This window comes from Mauremys mutica, chromosome 1, assembly GCF_020497125.1.
Source record: "Mauremys mutica isolate MM-2020 ecotype Southern chromosome 1, ASM2049712v1, whole genome shotgun sequence".
NCBI classification, from domain to species: Eukaryota; Metazoa; Chordata; order Testudines; family Geoemydidae; genus Mauremys; species Mauremys mutica.
The window spans coordinates 204,086,633-204,109,992 of NC_059072.1; the positions used below are offsets into that span (position 1 = coordinate 204,086,633).

General features: G+C 42.5%; 1 protein-coding gene across 1 annotated transcript in view; it reads right to left on the reverse strand.

Moving 5' to 3' along the window:
- Positions 1-5,248: 5,248 nt before the first annotated feature.
- BRWD1 (bromodomain and WD repeat domain containing 1) overlaps positions 5,249-23,360 on the reverse strand; it is a 138,707-nt gene continuing 120,595 nt past the window's right edge. Inside the window, exons 41-42 of the mRNA XM_045002492.1 lie at positions 18,625-19,602; positions 5,249-9,973 (exon numbers count right to left, since the gene is read on the reverse strand). Of these exons, the coding sequence (XP_044858427.1) occupies positions 8,775-9,973; positions 18,625-19,602 (2,177 nt within the window). The 3' untranslated portion in view covers positions 5,249-8,774. The remainder of the gene's footprint in view (positions 9,974-18,624; positions 19,603-23,360) is intronic.

A 23,360-nucleotide genomic window follows, 5' to 3' on the forward strand; every position in this document is an offset into this window, starting at 1 on the left:
AGAACCCAGGCTAGGGGGCAGGCAGAGACTGCCTCTGTGGGCACCTCTTATAGTCCTGTGAATTCTTATAAGCGGTCTCGTATTTTGACTGGGTGGCCTGAGCAGGAGTTTGCTGTGGCTTAAACTTAGGTTTAGCTGGAGCCGGAACATAGAGAACCAGAGTCTTGCGGGAGTCTTTCAGGCCATGAAGCTTTGTATCCATTTGTTCTGCAAACAGAGCTTTGCCCTCAAACAGGAGGTCCTGCAGGGAGGTCAATGATGCCCTTCTCATGGACACCGTCTAGGCCAGGGACTGTGCAGCCGTGTCTGCTGCATCCAAAGCTACCTGCAGGGTTGCCTGGCAGCCGCTGTGCCCTCCTCCACCAGTGATTTGAACTCCTTCCTGTCACATTCCTGGAGGGAGTCCTCGAACTTAGGCAGGGAGCCCCACAGACTGAACTCATACCAGCCCAGGAGAGCCTGGTGGTTTGCCACCCGTAAGTGGGAGCTTGAGAATGAATTTTTTTTTTCCCAAATGAGTCCAGCCTCCTTGAATCTTTATTTTTTGGTGGACCGACTCAACCACCAGGGAGTTAGGAGCAGAGTGGGTGTATAAGTATTCATGCCCCTTGGCGGGTACAAAATACTTGCATTCCACTCTCAGAAAAGGGGGCCAATAGGGCTAGGGTTTTCACCGGGCATTTGACATTTTCACCACCCCTTCGTCGAGAGGCAAGGCCACCCTGCCCGGTGCCGAGGAGGACAGTACATTAAACAGTGAGTCCAAGGGCTCCTCCATCTCCTCTGCTTGGAGGTGGAGGCTTGATGCCACCCTTTTTAAGAGCTCACCTCCTGTGAGATGGAGGGAGGAGGAGCCGTAATCGCCTCATCCGGGGAGGCCGACGAGATACTTCGTGTCCCCACCGGCACCAGAGGGTCCACCATCTAGTCGGTCTCCAGGCACGGTGCCAAGAATGTATGTTTCACCGACTCCTTCCTTGGAGGTCTGGAGAAAGAGGCTGATGGTCCTTCTGAGGTTCTGTCCACCGAGTGAGCCCCCACTGGGTGCCATGGTGCCCATTAGTACCACTGGGCCCGGTGCTGTGGCATCAGCAGTGTCGGCTGTTCGGCCTAGCTGGCCTGGCCCATCAATGGATGACTACGAAGGGAGGCCGGGCTGACAGATGACCTACTGCTGTCTCTGGACCGGGAGTGGTGCCAACCACAGAACTGTGATCTCAACGTGGAGGACCAGTACCGTCGGTAACAGCTACTCTGCAATTGGCTCCGGCGGGCGGAACCACGATGGTGTGACGCCGGCGATCGACACTCGGGGCTGTGGAGTCAGTGCCATGGTGGGGTCCTGGATTGGACGACCAACGGGAATGATGTCAACATTCATGCCGTGACCGGCTCTGATGGTCTCTCTGAGACAAGGACCTTTGGCGTTGTCTGCCTCGGTCCTGTCGGTGTTCGCTCCTCGAGGTGGAGCGGTGCCAGGAGTCTCGGTCAGATGAAACCCAACCAGACAGCCTGGTGGTCATTGAGGGCAATCCATGTGGACTTTGCCCTGAGCGGCAAACGGCATCGGGAACGTTCCCTCCACCAAGACGGGTACCAAGCCGGGGGCGACCGCGGAGATCCCAGTAGCGGCTTGCCTCTTGAGCACGGGGCTGACATCGGCAGTGCTCCCATTACTGGCATGGACATAACATCAGGGTTCCTGCGGGGCCTCCGGTGTGGAGGGCATCCAGACATCAGGGGAGGCCTGCTCCCAATGGGCCAGGCTACTCTGCTTGACTTAAGTCGGAGGCCTAGAGGCTGATGGGGATCGAGGACTGCCCAACATGGGTCTAGCCTCTGTCTCGGGTTTACTCCAGTGCCGTGGCAAAGAAGGCTTTTTCCTAGCCTTCTTGGCATTCCCCGTGGACGGGGAGCAGTGCTGACTAGTCAATGGCACCGAAGGGTCACTGCACACCGACACTGCAGTGCCCAGTGCTGACTCGGAGCTGTACACTGGAGCTGGGGTCGGTGCCGACTCCATCAGAATAGCCCGGAGCCTGATGTCCTTCTCTCTGTTGGTCCGAGGCTTAAACGATTTGTAAATCTTGCAGCGATTGCTGAGATGGGTTTTCCCCAAACAGCGTAGGCAGTCCACGGGCGGATCACTCACTGGCATAGATCGCCTACAAGTGTTGCACGACTTAAAACCCAGGGCATGGGGCATACCCCATCCTGGGCATTCTAGCTAAACTAAAACTAACTACCTACAGGTACCATACACTGAACGAACAAGCAGTTTTGGGGACAAAGCTGGAGCAGAGCAGTTCCGAAGCACCTTCACTGGTGGCAAGAAGGAACTGAGGGTGGGGAGAGCGTGCAGAACCCCTTATACCACGCCATGGAGGTACCAGTTCAGGAGTTGCTAGGGGGCTCCCCTGTGGGTACTGCTAGAGGAAAAACTTCCGACACCAGTGCATGCGGTGAGCACGCATACCTATTGTGAGCAATCACTTGAAGAATAACCTGTTTGCCTAAAGCATATCTTCCAGAAGCCATCCAAGTCTTGATCTGAAGACTTCGAGATGAGTATCTATCACTTTCCTTCATAGTTTGTTCCGATAGTTAATCACCCTCACATTTAAAGGTTGTGATTTCTAATTTGAATGGATCTGAAACTTCCAGTCATTGGTCCTCATGTCTTTCCCTGCTAAAGAGCCCTTTAGTAACCGCTATTTTCTTCCCATGAAAATAATTATACTCTATAGCCTCTTGATCTTTTTGATACGCTAAGCCGATTAAACTTAAGTCTCACTGTAAAGCTTTTGGGGGGGGGGGGGGGGTTCTTTTCTGCACCATCTCAAATTTTTCAACATTATTTTTAAAATGTGGCCATCAGAACTAGGCAATATTTCAATATTGGTTTTACCAGTGCCCTAGACAGAAGTAAAGTCACCTCTCTCCTACTCCTCACTACTCTATTTATACACCCAAGAATTGCATTAGCCCAGGGGAGGGCAAACTTTTTGGCCCGAGGGCCACAATCGGGTATAGAAATTCTATGGCAGACCATGAATGCTCACAAAATTGGGGTTTGGGTGCAGGACAGGGTGAGGGCACCGGAGTGGGGCCAGAAATGAGTTCAGGGTGTGGGAGGGGGATTCCAGGTTGGAGCAGGGGGATGAGGGGTCTAGCTGGAGGTACGGGCTGTGGGGTGGGACTGAGGAGTTTGCGGTATAGGAGGGTGCTCTGGGATCAAGGCGTTTGAAGGGTGGGAGGGGGGAATCAGGGCTGGGGCAGGGAGGTGGACTCAAGGGTACAAGCTCTGGGTGGCACTTATGCTTCAAGTGGCTCCTGGAAGCAGCAGCATGTCCCCTCTCCAGCTCATATGCAGAGGCATGGCCAGGCAGCTCTGCTGCGCGTTGCCCCATCCACAGGCACTGCCCCTGCATCTCCCATTGGTCATGGTTCCTGGCCAATGGGAGTTGTGGGGGTGGCAGCAGCGTGCAGAGCGGAGCCCTCTGGCTTCCCCTACGCATAAGAGCCAGAGGGGGCCATGCTTCTACTTCTGGGAACTGTGCAGAGTGGCCCCGACCCTACTCCCTGAGTAGGGTAAGCCCCAGACCCCGCTCCCAACAGGAGCTCGAGGGCAAGATTAAAATAGCTGGCCGGTCGTAGTTTGCCCACCCCTGCATTAGCCCATTTTGCCACATCATCATATTCAGAGCTCATATCGCGTTGCCTGTCCTCTATGACCCCCTACTCTAGATCCTTTTTAGTTATTGCTGTCCAACATACAGTCCCCGTTTCTGTAAGTATGACCTGCATTTTTGTTCCTAGCTATATGACCTTGCATTTGATTGTATTAAAATACATTTTGTTTTAATGGGCCCAGATTACCAAGCAGTCCAGATCACTTTATGACTGCCCTATCATAATCATTTACAACTCTAATCTGCGTCATCCACAAGTTTTAAATGAGCAATGATTTTATATTTACTTCTTGATCACTAATCAAAATACTGAACAGATCCCTGAGGAACCACCCTAGTAACACACCCATTCAATAATTAATTTGTAAGGTCTGTGAATTAGACAGTTTTCAATCTATTTAACATGTGCATTTATATTGTACAGTGCTATTTTTAATCAGAATGTTGTGTACTAACTCTAAAGCCTTAGAAAACAAAGTATTTTACTTCTGTGCATTTATCTTTACCAACCAAATTCGTAATCTCATCAAAAATTGAAATCTTTTTTATAATACAAACATACATAAAACTGTGTTGATCGACATTAACTGTATTCTTATCCTTTCATTATTTATTGAATCCCTGTCAGCTTTTCTGTTTTGGCTGTGATTGATGTCAGCACCACCTACTTGTAATTAGTTGGGCCATCCTGCTTTCCCTTTTTAAATATTGGCACATTAGCACTCTGCTAGTCTTCTGGAGTTTGCCCAGTATTCCAGGTTTTAATAAGAATTAACATCCTTAAGCAAGAGATCTCCTCAGTCAACTCTTTTAGCACTTTTGGATGCAAGTTATTTGGGCATGCTGATTTGGAAATGTTTATCCCTAGAAGTTTAACATCCCCCCCCAGTAACAAATGCAGAGGTGGATCCTTGTAAAAGCTCAGATACACTTATTTATTTTTTAAAGGAGTCAGACAGCAGGCCAGAATTCTTGCCAGCTGACAGTTATGTACCTAAACCTACAGCTTTTCCATTCTGAAATGGATTAAAACCAGGAGGAGGGGAAAAAGTGGGGATTTACATCTAAAAACCCTACTAGGTGAGGATGGCCAACTTGTTGAGCCTCGTGTCTTTTCAGAGACGTTACTGAAGAAGTCTCAGCAGGCGGGGAGTAAGATGTCCTAGCTTGCCCTCCAGACTGACAAATTTAAGATCTGTGGTAGTGAGCAGCTGTGTCAGAACTCCTCTTCTGCTGCTTCTCCTCTTAGCACTTCTTGGGTTTTTGGCTTGCTCTTCCATAATGAGAAGAGGGACCAAACAGGAAGACGCTGTTCCCTTTGGGGGAACACAACCCTGTCAAATTTTGTTTTCCCTAAGGGACAGGAGAGGGGATGGACAATATTTTGCTTACTGCTGCCCCAAAATAAGCTTTAGAAACTAGTACTTTAAAAAAATAAAATAGGATTGTTTCACAGCCACTTGGTCTCCAGAGGCAGGGCCAAGCCCTATGGACAAGTCTTAATTGTCTCCTGTGCTTGAAGAAAGAGGCACCACCCCAATGTCTCAGATTGGGGATCCAGAAAAAGCAATATTTATTTTCTCTGTTGATATACATGTTTCTTTCATCACTATTTTAATATTAAAGTGTACAAGTAGCAACAGAATAACTAGATTGACGTTCTCCCTCAACGTCTGGATGTTCAATCTTACAGTTGATCTTGTTTTATCCAATGAATAATGCAGAACAAAGATGCAGCCTAGTGCCTCTTCTTTCACAAGGAACCTGCCAGCCAGAGAAATATTCCACAGGGTGGGTGGAAGTAGCCTATTGTGGAGTACAATGTGTTGCTGCTCTGGGCAGGGGCAACATCAAATCCGCAAATTTATCACTTAATGCTTGCTACTGACAACAGGGTATGCTCTAATTAGATTTGGAGGCAGAGGTGGGGTGGAAGCTGAGCACTTCCCTATAACACACACTATGGCCCAAAGGAGGGTGTAGCACATGGGCTGGTATTAGCTGGGTTCACCTCCAAGCACATTCCTACACATTGTGGACAAGTTCTGTTGCTTGCCCAAGCAGCACTTCCAACATTTTCTTCTGCCCACAACTTGACACAGAACAGGATGGACTGCTGTTCCTCCCTCCCCCTCCACACTTTAAAAGCCCAGAGTTGTGCACTGTGCAATGCTCTTGCAATTGCTGAATTACATCAATAAAGCCTTCAACAGTGCAGGGAGTTGCTTTCTGAGAATGGAGTTACAATTTAAAATAGTTAAAAATAGCCTTGTAGTTCACCTACAAATGATGTTTGTGAAAGAATAATTGTTTGCTTTTGGGAAAAATGGATGGAAGATTGCTAAATAAGAATCAGTAGAAATAATTCCATTTACCTTTTAAATGTTTATCTTCCTGTTGTAACCAGAAACCTCCTCTACCTGCCTATACACAGTAAACTGAAATAGCACCCAGGAGCATATGATAACAGAATAAAATATTGTTTTCTCCCAGTGATTAGGGTGTGTATAAGAGAATGATTGTCAAATATTGTAAGTATGTAGCATCAACAATGTAAGTTGACTTATGACTGTACTTTAGAAAAGGCAAATTTTCCCCCTCATGCACAGAATGAGAGCCCTTTGAATGCATCAATGGGCAAAGTTTGTCCCCAACTTTTTAGGCTTGTTTTATGAACCTATTATATTTGTATACTTCCTTTGAAAGTACTATATTTGAACTTACACCAAGGTTGAAGATAAAAATCCTAACAGCCCTACTTAATCTATACTTAATTAGATGACAAAAATTCTGAGGCTCCCTTATATCCTCAAGTGTTTACTCCAGTACTCGAAATTATTACACTTCACAAACCACTAATTACCAGCCCAATCAACCAGCCACTGAATAATGCAGCCAATTAATTTTCAGATAAAGCAAACATTTATCCCTTTTGACAAGGGCATTTCTAAACTACTAGATACAAAACACTTAAAACAGTGACCAATCTCAATAGACAATCTGGTTCATACTTTGGCATCTTTGCTCTGCATAAGAAATCAGAGACAAAGAAAGATGAACAATTTAAACCCATAAACTTCTACAAAAATATACTGAATTAAGAGCTATATTCAAATCAGAAAAGGGACAAAATATTAGGGCACAAATGGTATAAGCTAGATTTCCATTAGGCTTAATATAGACTAGCTGTGCCTGTTCCTGATCCTGTGGGAGCACCTAGCAAAGGATGGCTCCTCTCCCTCACAACTAGCCAAGGAAGCTCAGGAAATGTGGGAGGGAAGGGGGAGAAAAGTTGAAACCAACCACCAGTTACAGCTCTGGCTTCAGTAATGATGCAGATTGAAGCAGTCTGGGGACTGCTCCAACTTTTGCCAACTCACTGTGGTTCTCAAGGGATGATCTGCCAGCTAAAATAGCTGGAGTCTTAATGTTCCAGCCACTTTCCCACCACTCAAACCAGGTGGTTAGTTACAGAACGTGGAGAGAGATGTAGGATCCATCTGTACCATGTGCCCACGGGGGACAACCCCCCCAGTGCGTGGATTTATGGATGGCTTCCACTACCTTTGTGCCACCAGAACAGTGCAAAGAGCAGAAACATGGTAGAGAATTGATTGTAGTCACTAGACCTTACTGAAATAGTATTTTTGATTCTTAAGTCCCAAAGGTTGGACTGCACTGATCTATGGCAGCACAGTGAAGGGTTAAATGTTGATAGCAAAACATCTAGATTTGAACTAACTGAACGAATTTTGGGTATGAAGGGGCACCACTGGAAATAAAACTGTCATTAAGAAAAGTCTTTATGCTATCAGCAGATTCATGAACATATTACTGCACTGCCACATATCAAGCCAATGAGAAAGATTTAAATATCACTCCCCCGAACACTTTGTAAATTGCATCAGAAACTGATGCAGAATTACACATTTTAGTTTGAAAAAACATACATTAATCTCATTAACAATTGTCCAACTCCCATTCCTCGTATGTTATAATAAGTTCTAATTTTTGTTCTCAACAATGGCAGCTTAAACATCAGCATGTAGGTGCTGTAGGATGGCAATCAGAATTTAGTGTGGTTTATCAACATATCAACAATCTAACATGAGGCACTTTTAAGTTAAAAAAAGTTTAAATGTGAAGGAGCAGGTGGGCAACCATAGCAAAAACATCTGAAATAATATTCGGAGCCTCAAACTTTTCACCCATTTAAAAGATAAACAAGTTTTAAATACACAAGTTTTAAAAAATACACAGCATGTTTCTTTTCATATCTATCTATCTATATCTATCTATATAGCTATAGATATATATAGATATAAAAAACACACACAAACCCTTAGGCCCAATCGTTCACCTGCATTTTGTGGTCTCAAATTTACAGCATGGAAGCCGCATATTAAAATTGATAGTATCACCTGTCAGCAAAACCCTATTTTTCCCCCCCCAATACCATTTTTTAAAAATTGTTAAATGCATCTTTTCCATTACTAGTTCTTTCAGGTTGTGTATTTTCAATAGTGGTAGCACTGTACATTTTAAAAGCTGTACTAATTCAAGTTATTAATGTAATAATCATTTATTACTTCTGATGTTTGTAATGTCATCATTCACCACTATTTTTATAATGTACAGTATTATTTGCAAGTTTGTTACTGTTATGAGATTTCATACAACATTAAAGAGGTGTTTAAATCAGCTGTTTTTGAACGCACTTATATTGTAAGGCCCAAGTAGTAGCACATTGCAGCACCCATAATAATATTCAACATACTGCTATTAACCTGTTGCCAGGTATTTAACTTTTTTTAAACTCTTGCTATATGTAGTAAAATACCAGTAAAGACAAAATTTTGCCCCTATAATGAGGCACATTTTGGCATCTGTGCTAAATGCTGCTGCATGGGCAGGCAAGTGCAAGTCAAAATATGAAAAGGAGAGTCATGATTTGACATTAGTAACTTTTTCATAGAAAAATATAAATATATTCCCTGAAATGTAGGACAAAGAAGAGCCAGCATTCATCATGAATCCTAGCAGTATAACCATAAAAAAGCAGACTGGCTTTTCCTCTTAAGGTTATGTTCCACAATCTATGTAATCTAGACCTCTATCATCATCATCACCACCATCATCATATCTCACAGTCCTTCTACCCCCATTTCTAGTTCTTATTTTAGAACGTCGATTTGCTCTTTTATATTTGGTGTAGTCCACATCGTCAGAGTCATTTTCTTGATTAAGTTTAGGGCGTTTTGTTCGTTGGGGCCTTCTGGATGGCTTAGATACATTTGAATTTGAAATTTTACCTTTTCTAATTACTTTAGGTTTTCTTTTTCTTTTCCTCTTTTTTGTTTTTGCTGCATTCCTATAGCTACTGTTACTAGAATCAGTTTCAGATTCTAAATTGGAAGAGCAATTTAAACTGGCACCAGGTCCAGATTTTCCAATCTTTGCAGTCCCAGAAGGATCAGTCCGCTGACACAAAGAACTTCTTCCATCTTCCTGCTCTCCTGTTTCAGACTCTGTCTCCTTTACGGCACTCAAGAATTTTGCTTTTCTGAAAGACGTCCCAGCCTTTTGACTTGCCACCTCCTTTGTTTTTTTACCTTTGCACTTGCCTGATTCAGAACCTGCCTCACCCTCAGAGTTACTCACTGCATGATGTTTGTGTACAAAAGTTGACTGGTCAGAAGTTTTCTTACTGCTCCCATCCTCTGACCTACGGCTTTTGGAGTCCTCCTCTGAAAAGTCTACTGTGGAATTTTTCATTTTAAGAGACGCAGCACGGACAGTTCTGTGTGGCTGCTTGTGGTCATTAATATGCCTGTTTTGTGTCATCTTTGTCTCTTTCTCAGATTTTCCCCTTTCAGACTCTCTAATATATTTTCTTCTAGCAGCAGCTGAATTAGGCTGAGAGTATGTTTTCCTGTTAGTATGTTGCTCTTTTGCTTTTTCACTTTCAGACTTGAAAGTGGCATCTACCTTAGAGATGTCCCTTAGCCTTTTCTTTGATGCAGCAGACACAGTCCGGTGAGGCAGTTTTCTGTTCTTTTTTTCAGTGCACACACTTTCTGAGCTGGAGAGCTCTTCCTTTACATCACTCATCTTAATTTTATTAGCAGCCAAAGTAGCACTTCTGCATGGAGTTTTTTTTCCAGTAACAGTTTTGGCATTTAATGTCTCACTAGAAAACGTTGTATATTTTTTGTAGTCATTCATATATGTCCTGCTCCTGAGCACTTTTGTATTTTGTCCAATCTCCTCAGAGGCTGATTCTACAAAATAAAGATTTAAAAGTTCCTTTAAATAACTTACATTTCTATTAAAATCATATAGTTTACTCGGTACAAACTTTACTACTAATGCTGAAGTACATCGAAATCAAAGTACAGGTTATGCACTTCTCAGCTATGTGCAGTTTACTTCGGGTAATTATTTAAAATAAGAACAATGGACATTCTTTTAACTTTCAACATTGTGCTTTTGTTTTGAGATAAAAGAGGACAGGAAGCAACATTCTTTGCTCACAATGACAGTCAATCAAAAAATCACTACTTACCTTCAAGAAGGGGAATGATTTCCAGATTCTAAATATCTATGTGTAGTGTTAAAACTATCATTCTATTGCAAAGAAGTCTCTAGAAGAAATTACACACATTTATGAACCTGTAATAATTTTTTTTCTGCTAATGCAGAGGCAGCCATTCAGAAAGCAAAGAAAGTACAAATTAAATTCTATTACCAGAAGAATTTTGATAGTTTATGCAGTTGATAAATGAAGTAAAAGAATTTCTTCAAACCAGACCCGGACTGTGGAACTCACTCCCACAAGAGAAATGATCATAGGCCTTAACATTTTCAGAACTGAACGCATAACTCATTTCTTCAGAATAACTCTCCCTTAAATTCTTAACACACACTGTCTTATAAACACATAATTAGGGCCCTACCAAATTCACAGCCATGAAAAACACATTATGGACCATTAAATCTGGTCGTGTGTGCTTTTACCCTATACAATACAGATTTCACAGGGGAGACCAGCATTTCTCAAATTGGGAGTCCTGACCCAAAAGGGAGGTGCAGGGGGGTTGCAAGGTTATTTTAGGGAGGGTCACAGTATTGCCACCCTTACTTCTGTGCTTCCTTCAGAGTTAGGTGTCCGGAGAGTGGCAGCTGTCGGCCGGGCACCCAGCTCTGAAGACAGTGCCCCAGCAGCAGCAGCACAGAAGGAAGGGTGGCACTACCATACCATACCACCCTTACTTTTGCACTGCTGCCTTCAGAGCTGGGTTGCTGGAGAGTGGCAGTTGCTGGCTGAGGGCCCAGCTCCGCAGGCAGCAGTGTAGAAGTAAGGGTGGCAATACCATACCATGTCACCCTTACTTCTGTGCTGCTGCTGGTGGCGGTTCTCTCCAGCTGCCCAGCTCTGAAGGCAGGGCTACTGCGAGAAGCAGCACAGAATTAAGCATAGCAGTACCACAACCTCCCCTACAATAACCTTGCTATACCCCCCCCCCCCCCCACAACTCCTTTTTGGGTCAGGACCCCTACAATGACAATACTGTGAAATTTCAGATTTAAATAGCTGAAATCATGAAACTTACAATCTTTACAATTTTGAAATTGACCAAAATGGACCATGAATTTGGTAGGGCCCTACTCATAATGCTATTTATTCTACAGGCTTTGATGCAAGAAAGACAAAATATTTCTCTATTTTCATACATGGCAGGTGCTCAGATACTACAGTGAAAGGGAACAGAAAGGACAAAAACCAAAAATATCTTCCTTTTGACACACAAAACAGGCAGGGATAGGGGTGGAATGTGAAAAAATTGACAACAGAAAGTAAAAAGCTAGTAAAGAAATGTTAAGTTTCCAAAAAGATACCAACTTAATTATGTTTAAAGTACTTGATAGTATCTAATGTTCTCTGACATGTCACGATGTGTCTGGCTTTAAAACCTAGTTTAATTTCTTTAGATATTAAAATAATATATCCAGGAAACAGGTGGGGACTGTGCTGCACTGTCGGATTCCATGGTAGGATGGAATCACTGTTTATATTCATTCGGTTTAATGAAATTCCATAAAACTGTATTAAGACTGTATATTTTATTACTGTAATTATAATACCACCTACAATCCAGAGATTGTAAACAGAAAAACTTTGGAAAAAAAGCTTTTTAGGTTATCTTTATATCACAAAGCAGCAAATAAGGACAAACCCCTTTTTACCCTTCTCAGATTGTCAGAAATGTGTCATTAATGCATTTGATATTGCTCTGTGGATTAATCTTTTTTAAAAAAATAAATATTTCTAATTTAGCCTTTGACCAGAAAGCATGTTATTATTAGAGCCTTGCAAATCCACGGATATCTGCTTTGCATCTGTGGAGATCCATATCCACAGACCATTTTTGCGGATCGTGGATCAGATGCAGATACAACTTTTGTATCTAGAGCTCTGCAAATCTGCGGATATCCACTATATTCGCAGACCATTTTTGTAGATCGGATATGGATACAAATTTTGTATCCATGCAGGGCTCTAGTAATGAGGTGCTTCATGCCTACCTTAATATTCTCTCACTCAGAATATCATAGAATATTCATAGTCTGGTAAACATACATTCTCAGTAAGTGTGTGTTCAAAACAACTTTATAAAAAATTATGATGAAAATTATATACAATAGCAAGGTTGACACTATAAATTTTGGTTTACTGTTTTTTCAAAATAATGTATTGGCAAATTTTCAATGTTCTGAAAAAATGAAATTTGAAAAAACGCAAATGCATGGAAAGCATTACAGAAGTGCTAGGTGGTGATATTTTATTAATCTTAATCCACTTAATCAGAACATCTGCTGGACAACCTGTTGTCTCCATTAAGAACTCTTGAGTAACAGCATATACTATTTTTTATTAGTAAAGCCGCTGCTGTCTGAGGAACTGCAGAATCTGTTTGTGGACAAGCCCATTTAGGAGTTGAATGGGAGGCACTGTCTACAATGAGACAGGGACTAAGCTTGCTGCCTGCCTAGTGCCAGGAGCTGCACTGGTGGCAATATGTAGTGGCATGGAAAGAGCCAATATAACATAGCTGAACAGAAACTATTGAAGTTTTCACACACTGCATGTATCACAACCATAACAGGATTGAAAGCTATTTCAAAAGACACCCCAAAAATTGTGGATTTGGCAGAATTATCCTTATTAAGTATTGTTATTTAGTATTACTAAGCTTAATTAGTTCCCTGGGAGATGTCCCAATTAAATGTAAATGCCTCAAAAAAATGTCTCCCTTCACACAAGGCAATCAAAGGAGTAGATACATTAAACCTCCTAGTGCAGTTGCTAGAATTACCATACATGGTGGTGCAGCCAGAACAAACAAATGCTTGATATTGGAAGCATTGACCCAATAGTGCAAAGTGCAGTAATCATTTGTGATGCCATGATTTTGGCTGTGCAGACAGGTACCTTGAAGAACCAGAGAACAGAGTTTGCCTGAATCACCAATTTCATCGTGATGCTTGATGTTCCCAAGAAAGAGTTCACCCTCTTCCAGTCTACAGGAGGACAGGTAGGGACTATAAAAATGTTGACACCTCTCCTCCTCCCCATCACTGATCTGTGCACTCTAACAGTGATAAACTTGAAAACGTCCTTAATTCTCTGGTTTTGGAAAATTTGGAGCAAAATGACTAAACAAAATCGCTGCAGCGCTTTGAAATGAATCATAAAATCTCATTCTACAGTGTCCAGTTACAGCTGGGTGAAATTTTTTTGGTAAATTGTAAATTCAATGAAAAATGTTTTTTCAGGGCACCTAAAATGTGAATTTGGGTCAAATTAGGCTAAGTTTCAGCAGAAAAGAATGTAGCTTGTTCAGAGTGGAGCTGCAGACTAATTTAAACAATTATGACAGCCTTACATTTGTCATATTGGCTGCCTATTGAGGACCAGAATGGTTTAAAGCAGACACCCATCAACTTAAAAAATTACATTACTGTCTGAGTAATACCCCAAATTACTATAAATGAAAAATTTGAGAAAATAAAATTTCCCATTTTTAGTTTTAATTTGGGTATTTACACTAAAATACTGTCGACGTTTAGTTTCACTTTTTCCCCTACAAAGAAGAATAGTTTCTCCTGTATGTGTGGGATTTTCTACACAGCAATAGAGGAGATAAAAACATTTTAAAGACAGGAAAATTATAAAAGCACCAAATGGCAGTTGTCCTCATGGGCAGATGTGGTGCCTAAGTATATTTGCTACTCACATTTGAAATTTACTAGTCAGTGTCTCTTTAAATCGGCTCTACTGGGTTTTGAAGGCCTTAAAGATGCTGGCTCTGAATACATTTTGATCCCACATCTTGAACTTTGTACTATGAGGCACGGTTTTACATACTACTCACAACACAGATTTTATCACATCCAAGATCAGCAGTTGATTATGCTTCAGCTGTGGTAAACCCCATGCAGCACAGAACTCTTTCCATCCCTTCTCATTTTATTAAGAACACCTTTGCTTTTCTAGAAGTTTCAGACCATTCATGTTGCCCAACACATACGATCTTGTCTTTCAGTCTTTCCTTTAAAATTAGATGCCCCTGCTTCTATTTTAAGAGGGCAGTATTTTAATGCTTAAAGAGACACCAACTTTAAAAAAAACCAACAACACTGTCAGCAATTTTACTGCACTTCAGTGCTTTGGCTGCTGTATCTGGGGAATGAGGTGTGATGAGTACTATATAAAATATAATTATTCCATAACAAGTATGGCTGCTAGACATCAAGAAAAAGCTAGACATCAAGAAGCTCTATGGATAAACTCTCTCTCAGATTAAAATCCTTCATAATTTAATATACTAATTAGATGCATCCCTCAGGCTTGGCAGTTAACAGATGTGGCCCTCACTGCTGGAAAGGTTTTGCACCATTGATCCATTAATTAGAAAAACTGTATTTATCATTGCCAGTTTAATCTAGCTGTTAAAAACTGATTTATTGCTTTGTAAAGAAAAAAATATTAAAAATAAACTGACGCATTTTAACTCAGGAATTGTATTTTTTTTTGGAAGGATTAGCACTCTTTCATTAAGAGAGGAGACAATGATTCATATTTGAATTTTTGTTCTATTTAAGATATCAGAAACTGGAAGACAAATCAACATTTTGAATCCAAGAACATAAAAGTACAATACATTGAGAGCTACAATTTAACCAGAGTGTGATGGAAAAAAAGGGATATAAACCAGATTTTCTTCAAGCTGCAGAAGATGACAGATAGGTTAAAACATCCACCTTTCATACTAATAGCAAAACAATTCCCCCTCCCGCCCCAGGGAAAAAAAAAAAAAATCAAAGATCAATGCTGGCTGATCTATTCTGGCACTTTTCACATTTGTCATGGTTAACAACTTTCCCCACAAAAGTTTAAGAAAAAAAATCTTTAACTGATCACCTTTAAACAGATAGTATTTTGCAGCTGTTTTTCTTCTTTTAAAAGGAAATACATCAAGTCCTATGTCAGGAAAATTTTACTTGGTGTTTATATCACTTCTCTTTCCTTCCTACCACAAAATATATACATTCAAATTGGATGTAATATTTTATATAAAAATTAGAGATTCCCTTTTACAATATTAAAAAAACTCTTCAAAGACTTTGAAAAATAATTTTTCATGTCTCCAAAAATAGTAAGCTATATGCTGGATTCAAATATTTTCTACTTACAAAACAAGTTTCAGATAAGAGCCATTTAATACCAAAAAATTACCGAAGGGTGCTGAAAAAAAGCCAATACTTTAAGAGTATTAACTGAATGGAAATAAGTATCTATGGCAGTGCAGCTACATATAAAGTTTAATGGGCAATCAAGGGCTCAGTGACTGTTTTGTTGCTGATCATCTACTGTACCCGCCATTCTTATACATTTCATTGATCTAAGAAATCACTTTGTGTATTTGGCAGCAATTAATAAGTGTTTAGATCTTAGTAGGTCAAAAAATTATTTCTTGTGGGAAATTGCCAAGATAGCAGAATTAGTCAGAAAAAACCTTAAATGACGTTCTTCCTGAGAGTCTCACCCCATGTAAACATATACTCATGTCACAAAAATGTATCAAAACTATCTGCCTAACAAGGCATACAATACACATTTTAAAGTGCGACAGAATCAGTTATGTGGCAACCGAGAAAAATATGTCAGCTTGACAACAAAATGGCAACATTTTGACAATTCTGTGTTAGAAACACAGTGATGACCCAACTCCATATCCCCCCCCTCATATTTGGTAGTTCGAATAAATTATTTTGATTGAAACTAATAACTGGAAAAGGGTAACTATAACAAAGATTTTAACTTATTATAATGCAGTTGTTAAGGCAGGTCATCTTTCCTCAGCTGTCAAGTTAGAGGTAGAAAATAACCAGGGGCCTGATTTTTTAACAGTGGTGTATACAGATAGTAACCCTACAAGCCCAATCCCAGGCAAGTTGGGCAGAGTAGTTAAATGTATCTTTTGTGCTTTCATTCTTAATCATGTTTGGTGTGTCACAAACAAAAAAAAAAAGTTTTTGGAAGTTGAATAAAGTAGTACACGGCATGTTACTTTAAATTCAATAACAATTTTGTGACTAGAAAAAGGGGGAAGAGTACTGCAGGAATAAGACAACAGATAGACTATATTGTACCTTTGCATAAATTAACAAAAATATTACATTCCTACTTGTCCTTTATTCAGTTTAATATCTGGTGAATTATTGACCATTGCTAGCTACAGTATTATTTCATCCAGGATCTTAGAGTTACTGTAAAGACATGCCTCAATTCCCGCTACCCCCACTCCTATTCAACCTACTGATTGCTACGTGAAGTTGAAAATATATGTAGGGTGCTAACCACGAGTAAAGCTACATATGTTCTGGCTTCACAAAGGGCAGACTTCTCCAGGAAAAAGACTGGTACTTCTGCAGTATAGTTAAAAAAAGCACTCTGCAAAAAGGAGATGAAAGAGAGAGGGATGATATTGTATTTTTTAGAAAAATATGTATATAAGTTCCATTCACTACAACTCCATATGCTAGATTCAATCCCCTTTACTGGGGATTACAAGTTATGAGAATTCTCAAAGGCCTAGAACTAGTTGTAGTCCCTATGAGGATGGTATAGATACCTCCCACTTACAATATAACAAAAAGAGCAAGTAAAAAAAAAAACCCAATTGCTTCAGTTGCAATATTTAAGGGAATTCTCTAAAGTAAGGTCTGCTAGGGCACTTGGGATGTTTTCTGATAGTTACTTTTTGCAATTTTTTTTTGGGAGGTTGCAGGGAGGGAGGGGTATATAAGGTAGAGCAGTTTTTGGGACTAGTGTGTCTGTCTCCCTGACATCTCTGGAATACAGTAGTCACAAAAAGAGAATATGCAGACTGTAAAGAGTCTTTAAATTTGGCTAAACTATGAAAGAAGAACCAATCTCCTAAAAGAGGAAGTTGTAGCGACACACTAGATATGGCCCAGTGAATCCCAAAGTCATTCTGATGAGCTGAGTTGTCAAAGAAAATTCCCAACCTGGAAATACATCTCAATTAGCACATGGAAGTGCATATGAAAGAAAGAATGAGAAATGGAGAAGAATAAACCCTTCAGAATAGGTTGAAACTGCAGAAGCAAAATTAGTCTTATGAACATTTCTCTGAGACCATAACTTTGGGCTATTTATTATTAACTGTCTGCCAATGAGATGCTGCATATAAGAAAATCTCTGTGATGGACCGTAAGAGTGACTTAACACTTTGGTTAAACACATGAAAAACCAGAATATCCCATGAAATTTGGAGAAAGAGATATAGGGGACATCACTGTAACTGTTGGACAAAAAGCTTTATCATCTTAAAAAATTAAACCAGTAGTAAGAAAAAGGAGTGCATGCAGATACCAAATAAATACCAGAATATTGCTATCCTGGACACACAATGTTTTCACCTTTTAAAAAAAGGTGCAAAACACTGCCATCAAAACAAAAATTAAAATAAATAATTTTGCAGATTCCAATTTACCTCATGGAAGCAACACCATATTAAAAAAACACCTTTCAGTCAAATAAAAAATATTTAAATTTAAATTAATGGCTCTTATGTATTCAACTGCATTAATAAAGCAAATTTGGAAAAATAAAAATAGTTATCTACTTTGTAAAGTAACTGTTACTTTACTCATGATGTCAAGATCAACAGGACTAATAATACTGATCATGTAACAGTAACCTAGTTTTACAAAGTCTCTAGAACAAGGAACAGGTGCTAGAACAGTCCACTTCGAGATTTTGAAATCTCTAAAACTGTACGTCATAGGCAATTTTCTCTCACAGCACCAATTAAAGTAATGCTCAATATTGTGCTAGCAACATATAGGCCAGTGTTCAACTGGTTTTGAAAACTGTTACTCCGAGCAGTAACATTCCAGTCCAGACTAAAATACTGCCCCAAAATGAAACATTTTGGTATCAGTTGCTACATAGGCCAGCAAATGCAAGCTGAAATACGACAAGGACAGTCACAGGATTATGTTTTTCACAGAAAAATATAAATGTTTTCCCTGAATCTCATGACAAAGAAAACCATCATTCATCATGAATTCTAATGATATTACCACAAAAGTGGAATAGATTTCCCTCCATTATGTTCTGTAATCTCTCAGTTCGAACACACTGTCTAGACCTCTAGATCATGATACCTTACAGTCTTTCTACCCTGATTTCTAGTTCTGATTTTAGAGCGTTGAGGAGCTCTTGTATATTTTGTATAGTCCAAATCCTCCCAGTCTTTATCATCCATATTAATCCTACGTCGTTTCCTCTGTCTAGATAATATCATAGATTTAGATGCATTAGCTTTAAATTTTTTACCTTTTCTAATGACTTTTGTTTTTCCTTTCCTTTTCCTTTTTTTTGTGTTTGTGGCATTGCTATAGTTACTGCTATTGGACTCAGTATCAAATTCTAAATTAGAAGAGCAATTGAAACTGGCATCAGGTCCAGATTTTGAGCTCCTTGCCGTTCGAGAAGGTCCCATTCTCTCTGACACAGACCGTCTTCCATTCTCCCTCACTTTGGTTTCAGACTCTGCTCTGTTCTTCAAATCACTTAAGGCTTTTGCTTTCTTTAAAAGAGTTGCAGACTTCTGACTGGTCATCTTAATTCTTCTACCATTCCACCTGCCTGACAAAGAATCTGCCTCATCCTCAGAGTTGCTCACGGCATGCTGTGTGTGTGCAGAAGTTGACTGGTCAGACACCTTTTGACTGCTCCCATCCCCTGACTTATGGCTTTTGGAGTCTTCCTCTGAGAAGTCTACTGTGGGATTTTTAATTTTAGAAGATGCAGCACAGACTGTCCTGTGTGGTTGTTTATGGCCATTGCTTTGCCTATTTTTTGGTGCCATTTTTGCACCTATTTCAGAATCTGAACTTTTATCTTCAGATTCACTAATATATTTTCTTCTAGCTGATGAACCAGCCTGCGAAAGCATTTTCCGCTTAATATACTGTTCTTTTAGTTCTTTTTCACTTTCAGACTTTAAACCTGTGTCATCTTCAAAGCCATCCAATAACAATTTCCTGGCTGCAGCAGAGGCACTGCGGTGGGGCAGTTTTCTGTTCTTGCTTCCAATGCCAACACTTTCTGAGCTGGAGAGCTCTTCCTCCACATCACTCATTAGTCTTAATTTACTGGCAGCCACAGTAGCACTTCTGCGTGGAATTCTTCTGCGACCATCATCTTTGTCATTCACTATTTTGTAAGCCCCCTTTGAATATTCTGAGTCACTCCCATATAACCTTTTCCTGGTAGCTCTTCTGCTATATCCGTTCTCTTGAGAGAAAAACCCTGTAATATAAAAAATAAAAATGATTTAAATATTTGTTAAATTAAAAAAAATTTAAGCAACAGATTTATGACAAATATTTTAAAATAGAACAAGAAAAATTATATTATAGTACTAACAATGTACAAACCCAAATAGTACTGGAGAACAGCTCACATTATGTATTTAATAAGGTGAAAAAAATCTGTATTTTTATTTTATAATAGCAAGGGCAATTCAAACATATTACACATGATATTCAGTAGAGCACAATTAGGGTTTTGGCCAACTATATTATCATTCCACCTATGATTTTTATGATCTCTGAATTACATGCCCTGCGAAGTCCATCTCCTCATCCCCATTTTAAGAATGCACCTGCAAGAAAAAATATTTGTTTTGTTGCAGTTTGGTTGATCTGTTCTTGGCACAAGACCAGATATGGGATAAGGGCCATTCAAAGATGGTTTTCAAACACCTTTGCATTCCCCCAATCCTTGGGCCATCAAGGGTCTAAGTGAGTCCCCAGTGCATGAGCACAACTCCAGGCTGCTGCCGGTCCAATAGCCAGGAATCGCTGGAGCATATCCTGGATATGTACCTTTCCCTCTGACATAAATTGTGCCGTGGCAGCGTAGGTGATGCTACAACAGTTTTAGGTCACCTGGATATGTGCTGAGATAAGGGTAATCCTTTTACTAACTTTGTTAAGCTGGTTGTATACTTGCTTTGACCCAGAGTGATGCAAAACCATCAGAATGGATCAGAGCACTAAAAAATTACCATATCATCTGTGGCAACAGAAAGCTGTGGGTGACCACTGTATTAAGTCTGTTAAATAAAAGCCTCAAAATTAAAACAAAGGAATTAAAAAATGAATCTAAAAAGTAGAAAAGAATTCCATACTACTAGTATTCTGGAACTCCAAAAACTTGTTTTATTTAATCAAAAAAATCCACAAAATGCCTAATTCAGATTTGGCGAGGAAGATGTAATGCTAAAGGGACACTATATCTGGTCAACTTCAGCCCAAACTTTGTTTTGTAAATATATGCTTTTACCAAACCTATAAGCAAAGGAAATATTTCCGTGTTTTAAAAAACCCAGACGATTAAGTTGTTTTTGTAGCAATAAAAGACGGTTACTCACCGTAGTAACTGTTGTTCTTCGAGATGTGTTGCTCCTATCCATTCCAGTCAGGTGTGCGCGCCGCGCGTGCACGGCATCTCGGAACTTTTTTACCCTAGCAACTCCGGCGGGCCGGCTGGGCGCCCCCTGGAGTGGCGCCGCTATGGCGCTGAATATATACCCCAGCCGGCCCGTCCGCTCCTCAGTTCCTTCTTGCCGGCTACTCCGACAGTGGGGAAGGAGGGCGGGTCTGGAATGGATAGGAGCAACACATCTCGAAGAACAACAGTTACTACGGTGAGTAACCGTCTTTTCTTCTTCGAGTGATTGCTCCTATGCATTCCAGTCAGGTGATTCCCAAGCCTTACCTAGGCGGTGGGGTCGGAGTGAGACGTGGCGGAGTGTAATACCGCGGAGCCGAAGGCTGCGTCGTCTCGAGACTGTTGCACCAACGCGTAGTGGGAGGTGAAGGTGTGGACCGAAGACCAGGTGGCCGCTCGACAGATGTCCTGGATCGGAACGTGGGCCAGGAAGGCAGCCGACGAGGCGTGTGCCCTCGTCGAGTGGGCGGTGAGGCGGCATGGCGGTACGCGAGCAAGCTCGTAGCAGGTCCGGATACATGCAGTGACCCAGGAGGAAATCAGCTGGGAGGATATCGGCTCGCCTTTCATGCGGTCAGCAACCGCTACGAACAGCTGGGGCGAACGCCGGAAGGGCTTAGTCCGCTCGATGTAGAAAGCGAGCGCCCTGCGGACGTCGAGGGTATGCAGCTGTTGCTCCCGAGGCGAGGTATGCGGCTTCGGGAAGAACACCGGGAGGAAGATCTCCTGGTTGAGATGGAAAGCTGACACTACCTTCGGGAGGAAGGCCGGATGAGGGCGAAGCTGCACCTTGTCCCCATGGAAGACGGTGTATGGCGGGCTAACCGTCAGAGCGCGGAGCTCAGAAACTCGTCTCGCTGATGTAATGGCGACAAGGAAGGCCGTCTTCCAGGAGAGGTAGAGCAGGGAGCACGTGGCTAAGGGCTCGAACGGAGGACCCATCAGCTTGGCCAGCACGAGGTTCAAATCCCATGTCGGGGTAGGACGCCGCACCGGCGGGCACAAGCGGTCCAGGCCTTTGAGGAAGCGGGAAACCATCTGGTTCGAGAAGATGGACCGACCTTCCACGGATGGACGAAAGGCGGACACTGCCGCCAGGTGAACTCTCAAGGAGGAGACCACAAGACCTTGCTCCTTAAGGTACCAGAGGTAGTCCAGGATGGTAGGGACCGGGACTACGAACGGATTGAGACCTCGTTGATCACACCAGAGTGCGAATCTCTTCCATTTCGCTAGGTAAGTGGAGCGAGTGGAAGGCTTCCTGCTCTCAAGCAGGACCTGCTGAACTGCTGCAGAACAGCCCCTCTCCGCGTGGGTCAACCACTCAGGTACCAAGCTGTGAGATGGAGGGACTGCAGGTTCGGATGGCGGAGTCTGCCGAAGTCCTGGGTGATGAGGTCCGGCCACAACGGAAGGGGGATGGGTTCCCGAACGGAGAGCTCGAGCAGCAGGGTGTACCAGTGCTGCCTCGGCCAGGCCGGCACTACGAGTATGACGTGGGCTCTGTCCCTCCGAAGCTTCAGGAGCACTCGGTGCACGAGCGGGAACGGAGGGAAGGCGTAGAGGAGGCGATCCATCCAGGGGTAAAGGAAGGCGTCCGACAGGGAGCCTGGCGAGCCACCCTGGTATGAGCAAAACAGGTGGCACTTCCTGTTCTCCCTGGAGGCGAATAGGTCTACTTGGGGAAATCCCCACCTCCGGAAGATTGTGTGGATGACATCTGGACGGAGGTACCACTCGTGGGAGAGGAACGACCTGCTGAGACGGTCGGCCAGCGTGTTCTGCACTCCCGGAAGAAAGGACGCTTACAGGTGAATGGAGTGGGTCACGCAGAAGTCCCACAGGAGCATCGCCTCCTTGCAGAGGAGGGAGGATCGGGCTCCGCCCTGCTTGTTCACGTAGAACGTTGCTGTTGTATTGTCCCTGAACACTGTTACACAGCGGCCTTGCAGGCGGGTGCAGAAGGTTTGACAGGCCAGACGGATCGCTCGCAGCTCGCGGACATTGATGTGCAGGGCGAGCTCCTGGGGCGACCACAGACCTTGGGTATGAAGATCGCCCAGGTGAGCTCCCCAACCGAGCGCTGAGGCATCCGTGGTCAGAGTGGCGGATGGGCGAGGAGGATGGAACGGGACTCCCGCACACACGACCTCCGGGTCGAGCCACCAGCGGAGGGACTCGAGGGGCGTCCTAGTGACCGTGACCACCATGTCGATGGGGTCTCGATGAGGCCGGTACACCGACGCGAGCCAAGACTGGAACGGGCGGAGGTGGAGCCGCACGTACGCAGTGACATACGTGCACGAAGCCATGTGGCCCAGGAGGCGGAGGCAGGAGCGCACCGTCGTGGTCGGGAAGGTGACGAGGTCCCGGATGATGGAGACCATCGTCTGGTGTCGAGCGCGAGGGAGACAGGCCCTGGCCACCGTGGAGTCGAGGACCGCTCCGATGAACTCCACTCACTGTGCCGGAATCAACGTGGACTTCTCGGCGTTGATGAGAAGACCGAGTCGCTGAAAGAGAGACAGGATTTCTGTCATCTGGGCCATCAC